This window comes from Alligator mississippiensis, chromosome 3, assembly GCF_030867095.1.
Source record: "Alligator mississippiensis isolate rAllMis1 chromosome 3, rAllMis1, whole genome shotgun sequence".
In the NCBI taxonomy this organism is placed as follows: domain Eukaryota; kingdom Metazoa; phylum Chordata; order Crocodylia; family Alligatoridae; genus Alligator; species Alligator mississippiensis.
Window position 1 is genome coordinate 206,803,509 of NC_081826.1, and position 22,085 is coordinate 206,825,593.

At 40.5% G+C, this 22,085-nt stretch overlaps 1 protein-coding gene across 1 annotated transcript in view; it reads right to left on the reverse strand.

The window, feature by feature from the left end:
* Positions 1 to 213: 213 nt before the first annotated feature.
* The window catches only part of LOC132249528 (protein FAM240C-like), a 41,189-nt gene continuing 19,317 nt past the window's right edge, over positions 214 to 22,085 (reverse strand). Inside the window, exons 2-3 of the mRNA XM_059724858.1 lie at positions 6,896 to 7,044; positions 214 to 2,913 (exon numbers count right to left, since the gene is read on the reverse strand). Coding sequence (XP_059580841.1) covers positions 2,781 to 2,913; positions 6,896 to 7,044 — 282 coding nt within the window. The 3' untranslated portion in view covers positions 214 to 2,780. The remainder of the gene's footprint in view (positions 2,914 to 6,895; positions 7,045 to 22,085) is intronic.

Here is a 22,085-nt window from a genome sequence, read left to right on the forward strand (position 1 = left end):
GGGTCCTTACTCTGCTAGTCTCCTTCTTTCCTTTCCTCAGGATCCTGAACTTGACCATCTTGTAGTCACTCCTGCCCAAGTTGAAGGAACCCATAGTGTGTGCTAATTTATTTTAAATAAAACATATATCTAAGCTCCTAATAATTCATTCAGGTAATAAATTTGCACACAAGAAGACTGATATTGCAAAGGTAAAAGTACATACATGTTTATTACAATTCAGCACAGTGGAGATTTTTAAATCCGTTGTTTCACTGAAAAGCATTCAGCTGTAACATATATATGTATATTTTGCCTATATATTGAAAACAAACAAATAAATAAAGTGGTGGGGGTATAAGCCTGAATCTGTGGTGCATTTACTCTGTGGGCAATTACTGGTGTGGAAAACAAGGTTCAAGTCACTAGAACTAATCAGATTTTCTGATCAAATTTCCCCATAAAAAATGTTATTTTTTGGTTTGAGCAGCCAGGACGCATGGTAGAGGTGATACCTTTTATTAGACCAATTAGATTTTTGCAAAAACATTTCTTTAATTGCAGGCTTTCAGGTACAAACACCCTTCATCAGTAATCGGAGAAAAGATTGTTAAAGTTCTCCTGGGTAGAAATGAAAGTTCATATTACCCAGGAGTTCATGGTGTCCAGGTTCATGTACCCAGGAGAACTTTTACAATCTTTCCTCTGATGCCTGATGAAGGGTTTTTGTGCCCAAAAGCTTGTAATTAAAGAATTTTTTTACAAAAATCTAGTTGGTCTAATAAAAGATATCACCTTTATCACAAATCCTGATTGCTTTCTCTTCTAGACCAATATGGCTACAACCTAGATTTTTTGGTTTGGAAAGAAATTAGAGCATTTTGGTTTGTTTGTTTTGAACTGTTTATAACCTAATACAAAAAGGTTTACATCAATATAAAATTTCTAAGTTTTAATGAAATACCATTTTTACTCAAATATAAGATGACCCTCAATAATTATATTCTATATATGGAAAATGTATAAATTTGTTATATTTTTGCAGGTATAGAATCTAATTATTATAGGTTTGCCTTGAATTTGTCCCTCTCCCACTGCTATAGCAGGAAAAATAAGTCTGGGGGAGTCGGGTGACCCCTTTGCCCTATGCACCCCCTAATTTCTTCCTTCTGCAGCCCCTTTCTGCCCCTGCCCCCCCTTACTGTCAGATCCCACTTTCCCTCAGCATGTGGAAGTGAGGGGCAAATTTGAAAACAATGACTTTGAAATAAATATGCTTGTGCTAATTCAGTTCATCCTGAATTGATTCATGTTACCTTTTTTAAAACTTACCAAATTTTAGCCCTGGTATTCCATAAACACAAATGTAAGCAACACTTTTGTATGTACTTATACAATATAAGCTATGCATGATATTACTCCAAAGCCAAAAAGCTCATGATTTACCATATAGCTCGCTGGGCTGGGCCCCAGCAGAGTCAACAGTGTTTCAAGCCATGGTGACCCCACAGCTCAGCACTGCTCAGTATATGCACACTTTTTTTTTTAACCATGCTGATTAGAGGACAATATCTCATCTTATGTTTGAGTAAGGATGGTAGAATGTTTTGACTGGAATGAAACAAACCAAAATCACTCATTTCATTTTGTGAAACATTTTTTTGTTGTGGTTTTGTTTGGAGTAAGAATGAACATGCTTTAAAAATGTGAGCATCTCCTGTGGAAGAGAAATTTGAGTTTCAACTAGCTCTGGTCATCAGCAGGCTGATTTGGCAGTGTTTATACCTTCTTGTACTGGCACTAGACAAAAAACAAGGCAGGGGAGGAACGGGCTCAGTAATGCTAAGAAATATAGCTGCTTGTACAGGGTTAATTTTTCTAGCACGTTGCTGTTGATTATAATGAACTGAAATTGCAGGCATATTTTTATACATATAAAATAATCCAAGAATGGGAAGTGTAGATATCCTGTTATACATCATTAATCAGCATTTAACCATTTTCCGCTACATTTCACTTAGCCTGCAACAAAAGGAAATGCAACAAGTTTATCATGGACTGGCAAGTGACATACTAGAGAGCCTTCCAGGAATATTGTGATAAATAGAATTTCCTTCCTTACCACCTCAAACCTTCCTCACATTAATTCATAATTACCTCAGGAGTCTTGATCTCATCTTACCCACAAGGGTTTCATTTATTCTATTTAAAACTTTTTTTAAAAGAGAGAAAACCCCCCAAAACTTGACTAACTGCTCACTCCTTATTTCCTGCTTCTGTTTTTTCTGACTTCTAACTTGCTGATCATAGACATTCTTAATTCACTTCACTGGCATCTCCTCAAGGTAGCTAGGATAAGTTGTATTCACATGAAGTCAAGCACAGTATGATCTTTATAAATGGAAATGTGCAACTTTACCTCCAGTCATTTGAGTGCCTTATACCCATTAAAAGTGATCCTCTTACCTAGAAATATATTGTTGTCACTTGAAAATGCAAAGAGTTGCCTGTAAGTCCTACAGCCTCATAATGATAATATATTCAGTAGAACAAGTAGAGCTTGGTTCTTGCCTGTTATAGCATAATTCTTAAAAGATCGTGCACTACTATCTTTTAGTTGAATTGTAATAATTATTGAAAAACAATAGATTCTATTACTATGACCTACAGCAAGCTGAACTCTGGAGAAGCAACAGACCTTATCCAAATCTCTTGGAAGTTTCAAGCCAGGACAGTGGTGTTTCTGTTTAGAGCTGTGCATATAAGATCAGGATCAGGCCCAAATACTTTCTACAGTAACTTTAGGCAGCAGTTTTATGAGTGGGGTGAAAAGTTTCAAATGATAGCAGGCCCATCCCTTCTTTCTGCTCTCCTCCAGTGTTCTGTAGCATTTTTATTCGTCCTTCCAGCCTCTGGGCCCATTCGCGTCGAAGTCTGGAAATAGAGAACAAACACTCTCTTCAGTGAGCACAGAGCCAAATTTTTCAAATGTTTCTGGGGCTTTTCAGTGGTATCAAAGTTTTCTTATCTTTCATCACCACAACATTTGCCCTGTATTTATTTACCATCCAGGCATCTCTTTAGCTTACTAGATTGGGAACATGGGGTATGGTGATGGCACTGATGGTATCACTCAACAGTAGGCAACGTTGCTGGATTCCTAATAAGTGAAACAACTGCTGAAATGCTGTCATAAGTGTTAAGTGCCCTGTCTTTTTTCCTCTGGGGCATTCTCAAAGCCACATATGAGGGTCCTGGCAAGGTCATACGAGATGCAAATTTAAAGTTATAGTGAGACTAATACTTTACCACAATGCTCAAGATTAAATATGATCATTCTCTAATAGTCATTTTACTTTAAAGTAAAAAGTTTGGATTAAGTTTGGATGTTTGGGACAATTCTTACAAAGTGAAGGGAACTGATGTAATGAGTGAGAGAAAGCACATTGAAGATACAAGTATGATATGGAGGGAAGAGAATGTCACCAGGGACCACTACAGTTATCTCTTGCCAGGGTAATTTTCCAGTGAAGTTTTGGTATAAAGCACAACACAGCAATGCTATCAGATCACATATCACATGATAATGCCAAAAAGATCACTGGCTATTTTTTGTATATTACATTTGCAGAATCAATAAGAATAACAGCTGAGAATTTCATTTCAAAACTACTGGTATCAACAGCAAAAATTGAGGATATTTTATACAGTTACTTATATTCATTTGCTTTCCAATTTTCATTGCAAATTATGATTTAACCTTTCCATTTTGATCTGTCCCATGCGGACTTGGATGTTCTCAAATGAACATATTCAGGGTCTCAGATCAGTGTAATTAGTTGAGAATATTTGTCATTCAAAGCAGTCTTTTTCCTGCTGTACCTTGTTAACCAGTATACTAGGCCATCTATAAACATTACATTTTTCCTAGGTTTCATCCAGACTACAGCCATCACTATATACACATGGATATCTGTAGTCTGAATTAAAATTGGCTCCAGTCCAAATCAACTAGTCCTCATTGAATGAGGATTAAAGTTAATGCAGACTAGGGCAGTCTTAACCAAGCAATTTAAACAGTATTAATTCACATGTGTATATATAGCAGGTATGTAGGGCTTACAGTTGCTCATGCCCACCACCAGGTGTAGCAAGGGAGTGTGGTTTTGTGGCTCTGATTGAGAGTGGTGGGCAGTGCCCACTGCCCCCTGCTGTCTCTACTATGGAAGAGCAGAAATGCATGAAAACCTCCCTGATGGTCAATGATTGTCTATTAACCCTTAATTCAAAGTGAAATTTGCTTTGAACTGTGTGATGCAAATCCTCTAACATGGTTTAGAAAATGGTGAGCTCATCTACAAATGGCCCTAGGGATCACAGAAAGAACACTCATTTCCAGGTAAAACTGCCTGATGTTTCCAGTTGTCAGGTAAGTGAGGCAGTAACCCTGTAGATTTTATAATGACAATATACCTAACTTCCTAAAGGCACTTCTGAATTATAGAGCACTTCATTAACAACTCACTGAGTGGCCAAAGGGTAGTGGTGTATGAAGCAGACCCTACTCTATTTGGATTTGGATTCAGCCCAAATAAGGGACAGTGATTCGATTAATTGATTCAGATCACTGTCCCTGATTCGATTCAGCCAAATATGAATCTGAAGATTTGATGCTGATTTGGATTCAGTGATTCAGACATAGACACAGCTTTAAAAGTTTTTTCTACATGCCTTGAGGTAGCAGGCATGGCTTGTGATTGCTACAATGTTGGGGCACATGGAGCATCCCACAGGAATGCAGTGGGGGTGGGCAGGGAGCCTTCACATGCTCAGCGGCGAACCCAGAATTGGACTAGAAGTACTTCCAGCCCACTTCTAGGTCTGCTGGGGAGTGCACTGCATCCCCCATCCCCCGTGCCTTCCCTTCTCAACGATTCACTGCAGGGGGACCCTGGGTGCTCCCCCAGACCCAGGAGACACCAGTCACTGAGCGTGGGGGGCCCCCCAGTGTGCTCCCTGGTGGACCTGGAAGTGAACCAGAACTGCTTCTGGTCCACTTCCAGGTTTGCTGCTGAGTGCACAGGGGACCCCCCCGTGCTCCTGTGGGACACTCCATGCACCCCACTATTGCAGCATTCATGAGCCCTTGCTACATAGAGGTATGTAGAACATTTAAAGCTGTCTCTATGTCCAAATCTCTGAATCTTTCCGAATCTCTCCGAATCAATTTGGAGGGTTCCGATTTTGATTCATAGAGATTAACGGGTCCTCTGATTCAATTCAGATTTGGGGATTCGGCCACCGAATCAGGCTGAATCTCTGCCGAATCAAATCGGGGACCAAAGCTTGGCATAGCCCTACCAAAGGGTGCATTTACACATGAAATTAATGTGAAGGAACAAACTCTGGAGCTTATTGCTCCACAGTTTATTGCTCTTGGGTGCACTGTTTGAACATGTACCCAGGACCGCAGCATGTTGAACCGGGTCAGAGCAGCCCTGGCTGGCAGGAGATCCTGGGGGTCAACCTGTGAGCCTGGGGCTGCTTCTCCCCCAGCTTAACATCCTGTGGAGGGGCTAGCTAGAGTATGAGGGTGCTCCAGTGCAGGGTTAGCTGGCAGGCAATCCCTGTGCTGAAGCACCCTCATGCCCCAGGCAACTGGGGAAGCATCTACATGTGTGGTGTGGGGGAGTAAAAAAACTCCATGGCAGGATAGTACTCGTATTTTACATTTACATCCTGCTGCAGAGTTAATTAGTTTACTCCAGCCTAATAGGAGCTCACGTGTGGATCCACGGCAGTTACTGCAGAGCTAATTCATTGACTTCACAGTACATGTCTCATGTAGATGTGTCCACTGTGAACCTGAATAAACCTGCTTGGTTGTATTCTGACATAGCCAGAATTGCCCAAGACAGTCACCTAATCAAACATCCTTTGGTACACTTCTTTTAAAAGTTCACATTATTTGTTTCCAAAAATATATAGCTAAAGCAAAATCAAAATAAGTTACTGAAGACTGGAGATCTACAGTGTTATAGCTCTATCAAAAGGGCACCAAGAACAGTGAACTTGCTCCCATACCATGATCTGTGAATGCTATGGGAACAATTTCCTTGGGCTTGGAAATTTTATTTATTTATTTGAAACTATATCATTATCAATCTTCAGTCATTTGAAGGATACTGCACATCTAGCTGTTCTTAATAGGTGTGTCCCTTCACCATTAATTCAATTACCTGAAACAGAATGGTATCTAGTAATTGGTAGTTCCTTGAGACAGAGCCTTGAATAAACTATATCACCTCCTTCCGCCTTGATCTCCACATCATTTAATATGGGAATATTGCCTGCCCACTGATGCATTGTGGGCAGAGCTGGCTGGGAACATTTTGAAAAAGGAGTCTTTGTCAAAACTGAAAGTTTTTATGGTATCATTCAAGTTTTGATTAAACATTTGTTGGAAAAGGTCTCTGTTTCAGGGTAGAATTTCTAGTCACTGCAAAATAGTCAGCAGTGTGGTAGATAGGGAATTCCTTTTGCATACAGGAAACAGTGTGAAGAAGATAGAGCAAGAGCTTAAAGTTAAATCTTTTGTTGTCCCTGAACAGTCTGTGCCAAGACCCCTCCCCCAGACAAGACTCTGACAAAGCGGGGGTGAGTAACAAGGACAACAGAAAAGAGGAAGACGATGAAGACAATGTAGATTAAGGACTGAGGAAAGAAAACGGAGGAGTGGAGGGTGTTTTATTTTTCCATATAGGACAGCCATGGAAATATGAGACAAACAGCTGTGAGAGGAGAAGTGCCAAAGGTCCAGAAAGAAACTTGTATGCTATGAATAAAGCAGCTACCTTAATATTAAGTACATGGTAACATGACTGCACTGCTGTAGAGAACAAACAGTACAACTCACTTGTTTAGGGCACTCCTGTTTAATCTTGTCTCTTCACCTTCTCGTTGCTTTGTGTGCTTTTCAATGATGTTTTCCCAAAAGTTCTTTAGACCTGCTGCATCATGGACAATGATCTCATGGTGCTTAAAGCTGATATTCTTATTCATATTCTGAAAAATATGTCAGCAGACAGGAACCCTTCATGGTTAACATTTCTAAACTGATGAGTATATCCTTGTAAAATCTTTCAAAACTTTATTTTAAAGTTGCAATTAAAAGGTCGTGTCTGAGAAGAATTTGTCGGACGTTTACTCTGCCTGGAAGCAAGACATCAGACACTGAAATATGACTATAAATAGTTCTTAATTACATGAGACACTTGCATTTTCATACCATATAGTAAGTATGCTTCATGAGGCACTGTAGAGGCCTCAGTGTATAAGGCTTAAAATAGTATTGAGAAAATCTACTGGAAATACTAGAAAAGTATATTTTAGAAAACAATTTTGTCCTGACTCAAGCTTATATTAGATGCCCTTAAAGGTCTTTTCTGTCTTAGTGTTTCCTAGTTTACAAGACAGCATAGAGGGTTGTTTTCAATAAAAAATGTATTACTTTTAAATATAAAGCACAACATACACAGAGGAATTGTACATATAAAATTGAACCACATAGTATGTAAAACCATAATGTGTTAATGTCCTCATTCTCTCTTTTATAAACAAATTGAGTTAAATACTGTTAAAAAGAGCTTATTTGATATATAGAGGTGAGTTTAATAAATTCAGGAGACAGGAGGGGGATTTCTTTGTCACTGATTCTAAACCAAGGTATCACAAAATCCTTGTAAAGGTGCCATATGGTGCTATGCCCTATTACCACTTGGGTGTGTGAACATGTAAGCTTGATTCACAAGATAGACCCAGAGATTTAAAATAGGAGTCCATAGTGCCAAAACCATGCTGACCTGTAGTGGTCTAAGTTCTTTGCTACAGAAGAATTGTTTTATTTTCCATGGTAAAAAAGCAAGTGAAAATAGTTTTTGAAATGGGGTGCCACTAGATATAGAAAAGTTATGCAGGTGTGCCTTGATTCCAAAAAGTCTGAGAACAACTGCTCTATACTAAATGTTTAATATTTAAACATGGTAAGCACTGGAATCTTCATGTGGATACTATTCAGTACTCACTGGTTATCAGACCTTAATGATGCCTTTAAATTTAAGAGAAGTTTGTTAATTTCTTTAGGAATAATAGAAACATGTAAAATGCGCAGTGTGTGTGGCCCAATGGTTCTGTCTCAAGCATGAAGTGGAATCCCTCATATTACCTCCCAGACAATAACTTCCAGCTTCCACACTGATGCAAGTACAGAAGACTTGGGCAGAGAGAAGGGAGGAAAACATATTCCTGAGCTGTCAATAGCCTCTCTTATTTAAATCTGTGCACACCTGGGATGTCTTTCCCCACTGAAGTCCCCTGGCTTGCATTGACCATTTGTCCTATATTTTGCTGGTTGTAGAGTTTGTTGTCCAGGTTTTATCAATGGACAGCGGTACTCATATGCAGTTGTGTATCTGCCCTACAAGAAGCACGTAATAAAGATATACTAGAGAAAACCAGTCTGAATTATACTAGTAGGCCTTTTAAAAAAGTTCCATGGTGCCATGTTGCCACCAACAAGATAGGAAGGAACAATATCAGATATGACGTAAGGGAAGGAAAGAGTCTGAAAAGCTAAAACAACCAAAAGCCACTTTCCAGGTGCATTCCCTTTTCCTTAGCAAAGTCTTGGTGTTCAAAAATAAAATACCATTCAAATGGAGGAAGTAAGGGAATGAGCATACATTGGCTACTGAATAGATGGAATATCAGACATGCGTCAGTGGCTGGTTTTGTGTCTCTCTACTGCCTAGCTCCATACCAAGTTCTGATCCTACTGGAATCAGATGCTACAGCAATCAGATCTTTTTCTTTAGGCTAAATAGTAACTGCTTAATTTTTGTACATAAAAACTTACCATCTGTCCCTACTGTGAAACCTTGGATAGGTGCTGGTTTAGCACAGCAGAATGCTTAGCAAGTTGCTTAATTGCCAGTTCTTGGGGGAAGATCAGCTCTTCCTTATTAGCACCTTCTGCCTACTTTCAAATGTGTTGCACATTGATAATGCAGGTTTAAATATGATAGAAAAACAGAATAATAAAGGAATAATTTATTTCATTGGAGGTCACTATTATAATAGTAAAATAGCTCTCAAACTTGGGCCTCACCCTACAAAACTACAGCTATGCTTGTCATTGATGTGCTGAAACATGCCATTTCCATATCTTAATGCAGCTTCATGCAAACTTCAACTATCTTGTCCACTAATAATTTCTTACAATGAGTGATGGGGTCTGATTCTTTTAGTCATCTTCGTTCCTTGATATAGTGGGTCATTTGGTCATTGCAACATTTAAAGAATCTTCTGTCAGTGACAGTTTCCTACTTGACACTCTTCAGATAATTATGCAATTGCCTTAGAGTCAAGTACAAGTTGCTGACAAGCCGTCTGAACTGCTGTGCCCTCCAAATGCTATTATTTTTTACTCAGATTTGATTCTGCCATAATGTGCTTGGCTTTTCTTTGAGATTAAGCCCCTCAGATTTTTAAAAAGCCATTAGAAATTTTCATGTGATATGAGAGAAGGATTTCTGTGCTGTACACTATAGCAGTGGTTTTCAACTTTTTTCATCTGTGGACCCCTAAAAAAAAATCAAACAGAGGTGTAGACCCCTTTGAATTGTGAGTGTGGGCATCCATATACTTTTGATGGATCATTGTCATCTTTTGCGGATCCCTTAGACATAGTCTGTGGACCCCCAGGAGTCCATGGAGCACAGGTTGAAAACCCTTGCACTACATCTTTCACTGTCACAAAAACCTGCCTGCCAATTTTGGGTGCCCCATTTGGAGGCATTCACTTTTGTCACCATTGGTACTCAGAAACAGTAGGGCCCTTCTGAAAAGTTTAGTCCAAGTTCTGAGACTGGCCAGTGGCATTTGACCAGGTAAAGTTACAACATTAATATATTTCCTCTTGTTGCCCTGTGGGGTCAGGCCGACTCTCAGGATCTCAATATTGCGCTGTTAGATAGGAGGGTGTGTCACAATTGCACATATACAAACACACAAATCAATTAGGTACATACACACACGCTACCAGCTCAGGCACACACACATCCAAACCAGCCTAGGCACATGCATACCTATCACCAATTCAAGCACATACACTATACACCCCAAAAGTTAGACACAGATCACTAATTTGTATATCATGCACACAATGACATATATACACACACACTCACCAGTTCACACATATACAACCCACCTACATATACACACAGGTAAGTTCCTAACTTGGATGGTGCAGTGTGTATGTGTGTGCTTGGGATACCTGGTGGAAAGTTCAGGTGAGAGAGAGAGAGTTAAAGTGTAGGGAGTGAAAGTTGCCAGAACTGGGATTAGAACGGGGGTCTACAGAGAAAACTGGCTGAGGAACTGAGGCTTGGGTTTACTTAAGGTAGACTGGGGCTGGAAACTGAGACATACAGCAAGATATTGGGGGGTGGGGGACAGATAAGTGGTGGCAAGGAAGAGACGGCCGGGAAAGAAACTGAGGCAGAAACCTGGGAGCTCAGGGGAAAAGGCAGTGGGGATAAGATAGTGGCAAAGAAACAGGGGGTTTGGAGGCAGAGAGGAACTCAGGACAGGTGTTGTAGGTGCCATTGAGCAGGAAGCAGGAGAGGGAGAAATGAGACAGAAGTTAGAGGGGCGAGGAACAGAGATTGGAGCAGGGTCAAACCATAGTTAAACTTAACCCAACTAAGGGGTCCAAATAACAGTTTTATTAAACAGACAACACACTACATAGCCCCATGAAGTTATTGGTTCACGCACACACACACGCACGCACACACAAGCACTCACAATGGCAGCAGGAGAAAGAGACTCAGTGGAAGGGCTGGAGTCCTGGTGGGGAAGAGAAGCAGAGTCCAAGTCCTTGGTTGAAGAGGGAGTGGGAGGTGATAGCTACCTATCCAGGCTGGAAAGGGTTTCTTGTCCAGTAGGTGTTGTCCAGAGTGGGCTCACCAGTAGGGCCTCTGGGTGGATAGGTGGTGTGGCATGGTGCTGGTCCAGATAGAGAGGGAGTCCCACTGGGTCTGTTTCCACTGCCCCTTTTTATAGGGGCAGACCTTGTGTGACCCTAGTGACAGGAGGCATGCCCAGGCAAGGGTCAGCCCCTGGTGTACTGAGCATGTGTGCTCCATTCAGGGATGTGCAGTTTCAGGTGTCTGTAATGGTACAACGGTAGAGTTGCTGGTTCTACAGGGTCTTTTGTCTTTCAAATGCTGGGTTCTTGTCTCTGTTCCTGGGTAAGGTCCGTGGTTCCTGGATGAATCAATGTGAGGTGATGGCCTGGTCGTTATAGGCCATTCAATAGAGGCCTGCTACCATTGTATTTCAATCATTCCCAATCACTCTCATTCATCTGGGAACCAATTTACATGGGAGGGGTACATGAATCGTACAGTTGCAACACAGGGGATGCCCAGGCAGAGGACACAAGATGGAGGCTTGACATACAAAATGGAAACTTGACATGACTTATGCTAACTTACGTATATAGGCCTAAAACAGTAATCACACAATATAAAAGCAGTACAAACATAATAATTATCACTTATAAAACAGTGGGTATCGATATTAAAATAGCAGGGAACTTATTCGCAAAGAAGGGAGAGAAAAATAAAACTTACTACCTAAAATAAAATGTTAAAGCTTATCCTACATCTTAGCTTACTTATACTAATCTATATGGAATAGAGAGGGAGAGAAAAAGTCAGAAATGGTTGGGGAAGGGGTGGGAATGCTTTTAAAATAAGTAAAAAAAGAAAAACTGGGGGTTTTGCTACACTCTTTCTGAAAGAAGTGGATAGTGAGTAGAATCAGATCTCTCAGAAATGAAATTACTACTTTTGTAATATTTGTAATGGGGAACCAATCCCAGCACTGGTGGTTATCCTAGGCAGAATTTCTGTGGTGACATTGCTGCATAGACTCTGGGCAGTAAGACTTTTGAAGAAGACATCATTCATCAGCCAACATTCCCAATACTTCATCTAAAAACATCCTAAGAGCATCAGAGTACCAGATGAATTCATGTTCATATACACATGGCGATGCCCTCCTTTCTTCCAGGGCAAAAGTCTGTTTTAAAGTTCAGCTTGAATTTCTCGGTAGCTGTTTTACAGACATGACTTTCTTGAACAACCAGATTATTGAGCTTGTCTTTGGTAAGCTCTTAGCATTCATTTCCTACTTGCTTAATACATATCCCAGTCAGAGGATCATAGAAAAGTATGGTTGGAAGAGACCATCTGGTCTCTGAAATCATCTAGTACAGCCCCCTGCTCAAGGCAGGATAATTCCCAACTAAACCAAGCATCTGTCTAACTTGTTTTTGAAAGTTTCCTATGATGGAGATTCCATAACTTCTCTTGGTAGCCTGTTCTCATGCCTGACTGCTCTCATAGTCAGAAAGTTTGTCCTAATTTCCATCTTAAGTTTCCCCTGCTGTAGCCTGAGGCCATTGTTCCTAGTCCTGTCACCTCCAGCCACAGAGAAAAGCTCATTTCCATCCTCTCTATAATCACCCTTTAGGTATTTGAAGACTGTTATTAAATCTCACCTTAGTCTTTTCTTCTCCAGGCTAATATAAGCCTAGTTCTTTCAATCTTTCCTTATATGTCTTGCCTCCCAGGCCCCTAATACTTGTTGTCATCCTGCATAGGATTCTTTCCAAACTTTCCATGTCTTTCTTGAAGCGTAGGGCCCAAATGTGGGCCTCACCAGTGCTGAACAGACAGGAAGAATCATTTCCTTTGATCTGCAAATGACACTTCTATTAATATAACCCAGTATGCTTTTGTTGCAAAAAAAAAAAAAAAAAGCACACTGTTGACTTATATTTAATATATGATCCACCATACTCTCCAGGTCCTTCTCTGTAGTACTGCAGCTGAGCCAGTCATTCCCTACTCTGTAGTGCATGCAGTTGTTACTCCATGCCAGGTGCAGGACTTTGTACTTGTCCTTATTGAATCTCATCTGCTTTATTGTAGGTCACTTTTCCAGCATCTGTGTGCTTTTCTGGGTAGAACAGAAGTATAAGCCAATCTACAAAATGCAGGTCTGTGAAAACACAAATGCGTGGCAGTGAAAATCTTCCCTGCCACACATTTGCATTTTCACAGACCTACATTTTGCAGATTGGCTTACACTTCTGTTCTACCCAGGAGAGCATACAAGTGCCAGCAGACTCTTCCTATGCCTGAAGAAGGGTGTTTGTGTCCAAAAGCTTGCAAAGAACAATTTTCCCAACTATTTAGTTGGTCTAACAAAAGATATCACCTTTACCCAAAGAACCTTGTTTTACTGAAGTCAAAATATACCATGTCCACTTCTTTCCCCTCATCCATAGAGCCTGTCCCTTTATCATAGAAGGAAAGCAGATTGGTCAGGCATGACCTGCTGTTGGTGAATCCATGTTGACTATTCCTGATCACCTAGTTCTCCTCTAGATGCTTCACAGTGGTTTCTTTGAGGACCTGCTCCATGATTTTTCCAGGAATAGAGGTCAGGCTGGCTTGTCTGTAGTTCCCTGGATCCCCCTTCTTCCCCTTCTTAAAGATGGGCACTATACTTGCCCTTTCCCAATCATCTGGGACCTGAACCAACCTCCATGAGTCCTCAAAGAGGATAGCCAATGGCTTCAAAATTCCCTTAGCCAATTTTCACTCTTGGGTGCATCCTGTTTGGCCCTGCCAACTTGAAAGCATCTAGCTTGTCTGCTATTACTGTAGGCTGTTTGTCTCCTTCTCTATCTCTGTTGCCAACAGCACTCATCAGCTGGTATCTGTCCCTATTTGTGAAAACAGATGTAAAAAAGGTATTAAATATTTCAGCATGTGCCGTATTGTCTCCACATTCTGTAAGGGACAGATGGAATCTTTGGTCTTCCTTTTACTTTTGACACACCTCTAGAATTCCTTTTTATTGTCTTTCATGTCCCTTGCCAGCTGCATCTCAAATTATGCCTTGGTCTTCCTAATTTTCTCCCTTCATGCCCATGCAGTAGTCTTATACTCTTCCCTAGTAATATGACCAATTTTACACTTTTTTTATAGGATTCCTTTTTGAGTTTTGGCTTCTTGAAGAGAGTGCTGTCTAGCTAAGCAGGTCTTTTATTCTACTTCCCATTTTTCTGCCTCTTTGGTATAGCTTGCTCCTGTGCCCTTAAAAGGGCCTCTTTAAAGTGCAGCCAGCTTGCCTGCATTCCTTTCCCCCCTCAGACTTACCTGCCAAGGGATCCTACCCACTAGATCTCTGAGGTTTTTTTTTATTTTTATTTTTTTAAAGTCCTGTGTCCTTATTATGGTGCTTCCTTCTTCCCCTTAGGATCTTGAATGCTAGCATTTCATGATCACTGTCATCCAAGTTACCTTCCACCTTCATATTTTCAATCATTTCTCCCTGTTTGTGAGCAGTTAGTTAAGAGCTTCCCCCCTTGTTGGCCTCTACCATGTGAATCATGAAATTATCCCCAATATACTCCAGGAACTTGCTGGACTGTTTGTGCACTGCTGTGCGTCCATCCCAGCAGATGTCCCAATAATTAAAGTCCCCCATGAGAACCAAGTCCTACAATTTGGAATCTTTTATCACTTGTTTAAAAAAGGTCTCATCCACCTCCTCCTCTTGGTTTGGAGACCAGTAGCAGATACCCACCATAACATCTCCCCTGCTGCTCTCCCCTCTGACCTTTACCCAAAGGCTTTTAAAAGGGCTACCTTCCACTTTGTACTGCACCTCTGAACATGTGCATATTGCCTTTATACATAGGAAAACATCTCCTCCTTTTTTCCCTGCCTGTCTTTCCTGAACAAGCTATACCCATCTATAACCATATTCCAGTCATGTGAACTATTCCACCGTGCCTCCGTAATCCCAATTGCATCATAATTCTGTGGTTGTACTAGAACAGGAGCAGGCAATTATTTTGGGCAGAGGGCCACTTACTGAGTTTCGGCAAGCCATCGAGGGCTGCATGACAGGCAGCTCAGGTCAGATTAATATTAATTTTCTAAATTTTTTTAGGGGCCCTGCAGGCCGGATAGAACAGCCTGGTGGGCCACATCTAGTCCCCGGGCTACATTTTGCCCACCCATGTACTAGGACCTCCAATCCTTCCTGTTTATTCCCCATACTTCTCTCATTAGTATAGAAACATTCAAGTATCTAACTGACTGTCTTGTCCTCTCTCTGAGAACATTGTTAAGATTTCCATAATGACTTTCTCTTGCTAAATTTTATATTCAGGTCTCCAGGCTCCTTACCTCTGGACTTTTGCTTCTATCCCCTGCTGAACCTAATTTAAAGCCCTCCTCACTAGGTCTTCCCTCTCTTCAAGTGGACCCCATCCCTTCTCAGCAGTCCATCTTTCTGGAACACTGTGGAGGGGGTACCAGTGGTGCCTGCCACTTTAAGGGCTAGATTAAGCAATCAACAGGTGCTTGATTATGGTGGTCATTTTAAAACTCTGTCCACCTATATATACAAGAGCAGTTTGCTGCTGGGAGGCAGGCAAGAAACATTATCTGGCTGAGCTGCTGTATGGGAACAGTTTACAGGTAGGAGCAGGAGTCTCTGGTCCTAGGCATGACCTAAAACTGCACCCTGTTGGGAATGGGTGGTCTGGTGGGACTCCCAGTGGTGTGGGAGCCCCCAGGAAGTACCAGGCCAGTTACCACCCTGGTGAAAGGCAGGTAGGGATGCCTTAACCCCAGCCCTTACCTTTGGGTGGGTTATATGATCCATCTAATCCAGGGACGGCCAAGTAAGCTTCTTGAAGTGCCTCAGCCTGCTGTGGGGAGTGACCACATGGTGCCAGGCATGCTTTCTGAAGTACCTGAGCTGGGAATGGGGGACCCTGATCCCTGAGTGCAGGCAGGGGGCTTAGACCTAACCCAAGGGACCTGACTGCTCAATGCTGGACCCAGGACCCAGATAGGGGTCAAAAGGGCCAGGGGCCCACTGCGAGCGATGCCCAAATAGAGCAGAGAAGCTTGGGGTCCCGCCTGGCCTGAGACAGGGCCAGGGCTTAAAGGGAATCTGAAGGTCCCAGGGAAGGGGCCACAGCTAGTGGGCAAAGGGGACGATTGAGTCAAGCCTGAGATGTCATCTGCGAGGCTTGGGCCTTGGTGTAGGGGTGGAACGGAGCTGTGGATAGCTCCCCCAAAGTTGGGGTGTATAATGGGCAGCCTCCTGCCTAATTATCACATCAATATTATTACATTAAGGCATAGCAGGTGAGTGAGGCGGGTGGCTGACAGGGGGCAGGCCAGTGCTTGCACTGGGCATGAAAGATTGCCCATCCCAAACACCACACCATGCTTGAAGAAGCCAAAGCCCTGCTGATGACACCATCTATGCAGCCATGTGTTGATCTGCAGGATGTGCCTGCCTCTAGGCCTTTACCTTTGACTAGAAGGATCAATGAAAATCCTTTGTCCCCTTCACCCTTGACTGGAAGGATCAATGAAAATCCTTTGTCCCCTTCACCCTTACACCCAGAGTCATGTAGTCACTTTTGATCGGTTCAAGGTCACCCCTAACAGTATCATTAGTGTCCCCATGCATGAGCAGTATGGGAAAGTAATAAGAGGGCCAGATGAGTCTGAGCAACTTTGCCATGACATCTTGGATGTGGATTCCTGTCAAACAGCAGAGCTCCTGAGCCAATGGGTCAGGCCAGCAAGTGGATATGCCTTTGTGCCCCACAGGAGGGAGTCACCAACCACTACCACACATTGATTCTTCTTGGTATAGCTTGAAATTTTATTGTTGATTCTCTCTCATTCTGGCAAATTTTCTCTTTGTAACACAAAATATGATTGCACATATTGTACATAAGGGCTTTCAGAAATCACAGGATTCAAATAGCACTAAAGTAGTTAAGTCTCCTCTAAGTCCTCTTCTCTTTATACTGTAGTATATGATGGATTGACCTGACATCATGATGAATCTACACTTAGTATGACTAAATCCCAATCAAGCACTTCAGGTATTAGAAATTTTACCTCAGTAAGAAGTGAGCAAAGAATGGAAGACACAGTTTAGCATGTTTGTTTCTACATTCATTTCAGGTGATGAGGGACCTCCTCCTGTGCACATTTTGATATATAAAACTGAACAGAGATCTGTAAGAAAGTAAATGCCTGGATATTTTGACATGTGTTCTACTACATAGTCATAACTGTAGAATGACTTGCTATGATGCTGTGCCTAGCCTTGCACCATGGGCTCAAATGCTTTAGTCAAGAGTGCTTAATTGAAATATATTTCCATGATGTAAGTGGCTGAGGCTACTAATCTGTGTGACAGTTGTGGTAAGGAGAGTCTATTATTTATATCTCCTAGTAAGCATGGGGTATGTTCCCTTTATATTAATCATGTTAAAAATAAAGGATAAGAATAGATGGATATTTTTGTATGATGCATGTGGTTGTAAATATTCAATTGAGGTTTAATAACAGGTAATTTTTCATGTGAGTTAAATTGCTAAAATGCTATCTAAGAATTACAAGAAAGGGCAAACTAGTTTTTTGCCAAGACGGGTCATTTTCTGTTTTTGACTCTGTAAGTCAGAAGCCAGAAATATGATATTAAATGATTTCTTTACCATATCAGGATTTACAGGGATTAATCTGTTTATTTTTTCTTTTTTCTGTTTCTTTCCATAGGAAATGTTCATGCAGAATAAAATATGAATATAATGGTAAGAATAATTTTAGTCACTGTCAAAGAAAAATCTCAAATGTACAGTCAACTTGAGTCATGAGTTCAAGCACTGTAGTGAAATGTTTTCCTATTATGTCAGACACAGAAATTGCACTTCAAAAAAATATATGTTTTACATTATTTGGGGAGACTCTGAGACTATGCATCAATCTCATTTCTTGAGGTCCAAAGGAAATTCCCCCAGTGGGAGAGATTGGCTTGTGTTTCATTGCAACTCTTTCTCATGGTTTCTGCCAAGGAGGAGTTGTTTTGATTTCTGTTGAAAGCTGGTCTGTGCACAATACCTGTGCAGTTGTCACTTAATAGGTTTAGTGACAATTACATGTAATTACATTATAGGCAGTTATAAAGGTACTTGTGCCAGGATAACTTGGTTCTGTAAATTTGGTATGAAGGTAGACATTCTTAAGGAAGGTATTAAATCAGCACAGTCCCAAATCTCCTGTTCATGCCCCTTTACTACACATTCCCAAACATAATTGGAGCACTGTTGTTTCCTATTGCTTCCTTAAAGTTCCTTTAAGTTTAAAGGGATAGTGCAACCAATATCTGCTGCTACATTTTTCCCTACTCCGCCCTCTATGGGTAACTATTTCCTATTGGGGTCTGCACCAGCAAAAGTGGTAAAATTAGGAATGGATCTTGTTTGTTAGTATTAGGTAAAAATAATATCTTGTTACTTTATGTGAAAAATAAGGAGAGAATGTTAAAATGCTATCAATTTCCAACACCCCCTAAAAAGAACCAGCATTTTTTTGACCAAACCAAACACTTCCACATAAAGACAATTGAAAATTTTTCATCAGTCTGCACATCCAAACAATTTCATTTTGCATTGAATACAAGTACCTGGGTTCTCTTATTTTGATATAAATATATTCTGGGCTTGATTCAAAATCAATTGTGAGCAATGGAAAGGCTTGTATTGACTTTAACTGGCATTAGATCCTGCCCTAAGGCAGTATCTTGGCCTTGAGTTACCTTATTTTTATCAGGTAGTAATTAGTTATCTATTCCTGTTTCATTGTGTGCAATTTGTCCTCCTAAGTCTGGAGCATTATGCAGATTTTTACATCTGTTAAAGTGTATTTGTTCAAAATGTACTCTTAAAGTTTTACTTTTGAATTCAATTTTGAAAAAAAATTATATACGGGTAGGAGACAAACTTCTTTGGGTAGATCCAATGTATTTTATTAGATCAACTAAAATAGTTGGAAAAATTCTTCTTTGCAAGCTTTTGGTACAAACACCCTTCTTCAGGCTGAGGGAGTGTCTGCAGTTGTTTTGTGCTCTTCCTGGATAGGATAGAATAAAACCACCTGGATACCACAAGAAGATTTGCTGTGGGGGTACATTTCCCACAAGACAACCACTCTCTCTCCAACCTTCCAGCTCTAATTCCCAAAGGGAACCCACACACCACCCGTTGCAGAAGAGCCCACAAACCCCACCTCATCCACCTACTGGATACAAAAAAATCATGTACTAAACACAGACATTGGATCCATGGCACACCACAACCCCCCAACATGTTGTCAACAAAGCTATCTGGGTGGTTCTATTCTATCCTATCCAGGAAGAGCACAAAACAAGTGCAGACACTTCCTCAGCCTGAAAAAAGATGTTTGTATCTGAAAGCCTGCAAAGAAGAATTTTCCCAACTATTTTAGTTGGTCTAATAAAAGATATTGAATTTACCCAAGGAACCTTGTCTGCCTATGTCCTTGGACCAACACGGCTACAACCTACACCCCTGAAACATAGGATGCATCTAAGCTTAAGTATTTCCTTAGCCATATATTAGGTGAAGAAAACCTGTAACTTGAGAATGTGAGTAACCACAAATTCTAATATATTGAAACAGATATACAATAAAGTAAAATGTATGAAACTGGTATTAATATAAGCATAAAATAAATTAGAATGAGTTTACATTGGCGAACTTGTCATTTTCCATACAGTATACAGTGATATAAAAATAAAAATCATGGAAAGAAAAGAAGTATTACACTTCACAGAATTAACAGGAAAAAATGCAAAAAGTACTTGCACATATATTTAATTGTTTAAAAAAACCCAAGATAAGAGAAAATTGTATTTAATCTAAATATAAGATAGCATAATCTATCAAATCAATAAGAGCTTACTTCTGTAATATAGTAGCTTCCTCTTCTGCTAAAATATGGATTCTCTTGTGTGATTGCAGTGTCACTTTTACCCCTGGGTTCCTCTTTTTCAATAAGACTCACTGTGGGCTGTGGGAGTAACTGATGAGATCTTTTCATCAGTCACTCATTTTTATTTGGATGTGCTGACATGAGCTATTTTGAATCAGTGCAGCAATGGGAAGAAAAATAAATGAACCCGTACAGTTTCATTTTATGAAGTCTGTAAAACACCAAGTGGCATGTCCAGACGGCTACAGGGCACCAACTCTGAATGCCATATTTGATCTTTGCTATAATTTTTGGCAGGTGCTACCAATGTCATAATTTGGCTCTGAGGAAGCAGTTATTCTTTGACAAGTGAAAATCACTGGAACATGACTTCCATGTGACTTGTAAGAATTCAGTGCTGTCGTCTCCAAAAACAAATGGGGAGATCTGAGCCACTCACATTGAATAACACGGCTTGTCTCGGGATTGTGTTACTGAGTGACTGACAGAATTTTTTTTTCTTTTGAAGTACTGCTCTGTAGCAACACCTGGTAGGTTACATGACAGGGCTCCAGCTAAGCAGTTAATGCTGTGAGTAGCACAAGAATCTAAGATCAGCTTGTTGGCAGCTGGATTCGTAGCTTATGTAATTTGTGACAGAACTTAGCACTTCCATGTTCTTGGCCAGATATTTTCACCCTTAGTCATGTTGAGTAGTACACCACTCTAATAATGCCCTTGAAATGAATGGAATTACCTGTGGAATAAGTTATTGTTCAATAGAGTCATGAGAACATAGGGCAGCAAAGGACTTGCTGGAGTCTTGCCCCTGCTGCTGGAGATAACCACATCAGATACTCCCTAAATAATAAATGTATTGAGTTTTATCTCAAGCCAGTTAGATTTTTTGTCTGGATTGCTTCCATCGGAAAACTGTTCTGGAAGCTCCCTCCTATTTCTGGCTGGAAACTTTCTAATTTATAACCTAAACTTGTTCATGGCAACCACTTGTTTTTGTGATATGATTGTCCTTTATAGTTTAAATGGGTCTTCTTCCTCTCTTGTGCTCATACCTGATGTATTAAGGGTGAAGATGCATGTAATATCTGGAAGGCTTCACACCTTTTGGAGTGCTCCAAGAATGACACCAGGGGAAATCAGGCCTATTTAGAAGTGCTTCAAAATTAGCAGCTTCAAGTTACATCTACATGCTCTATAGAGTGCTAGAGGGAACCCCTGGGTTGTCCAGCCTCCCACAGTGCTTTCCTCTCCTGCCCCCACCCCTGGGGAGAGAGGTGGGTCAGTGAGCACTCTATTGTTATTGTGTAATGGTGACCAGAATTGTACATAGCATTGCAGAAGAGATATTATTACTGCTCTGTGTCTACTGGAAATAGCTCATCTGATACATTTTAGTATTACATTTATCTTTTTCACAGCTACAAAATTGGTGGCTGGTAGTTGTCCTGACTAATACACCAGGTATTTCTCCACATCTATTTTTTTCACAAATGATGAGCTGCCAGCTTATAGAATAGATTTTTATTACAGCCTAAGTACATGACCTTGCCCTTTATATTATTAAATTTAATCTCATTTCTATTACTTCACTTCTTGGGGTCATCAAATTCTTTCTATACACTCATCTTCTGTGTTAATAATGCTTCTCAACCAACCATCAGCCAATTTCATTTGTACACTCCTACTTCTTAGTGCCAAGATTGTTAATGAAAATATCAAACTAGGTTTCATTCAAAGACTAACTCCATAAGTAACTCCCCTCACCTTTAACCTGCTCTTATCCACCTTACCATTCTTGTACTAATCTTCCATTTTTCCATTTTAGCGTATTTCCCATGTGACGGTGTACCAAATGTTTTAGTGAAGTCCAGATAAATAAAATCTTTATTTCACTTGCCCAGAAAATCAGTTATTGTCAAAGAAAGTTATCTTTCTTTAATATCTACTTTTGGTAAGCACAATCTATTATTTGGCAGCATGTTGTATTTTATTCCATTTCCCAGGTATCACCATGTTTTTAACTAGTAATTTCTTCAGATTGTTTTTTTAGAACCTTGCATGCTATTAAGGTCAAACTGACAGGCCTGTAGGGTAACACCCTATATGATACATTCAGGATCTAATTTT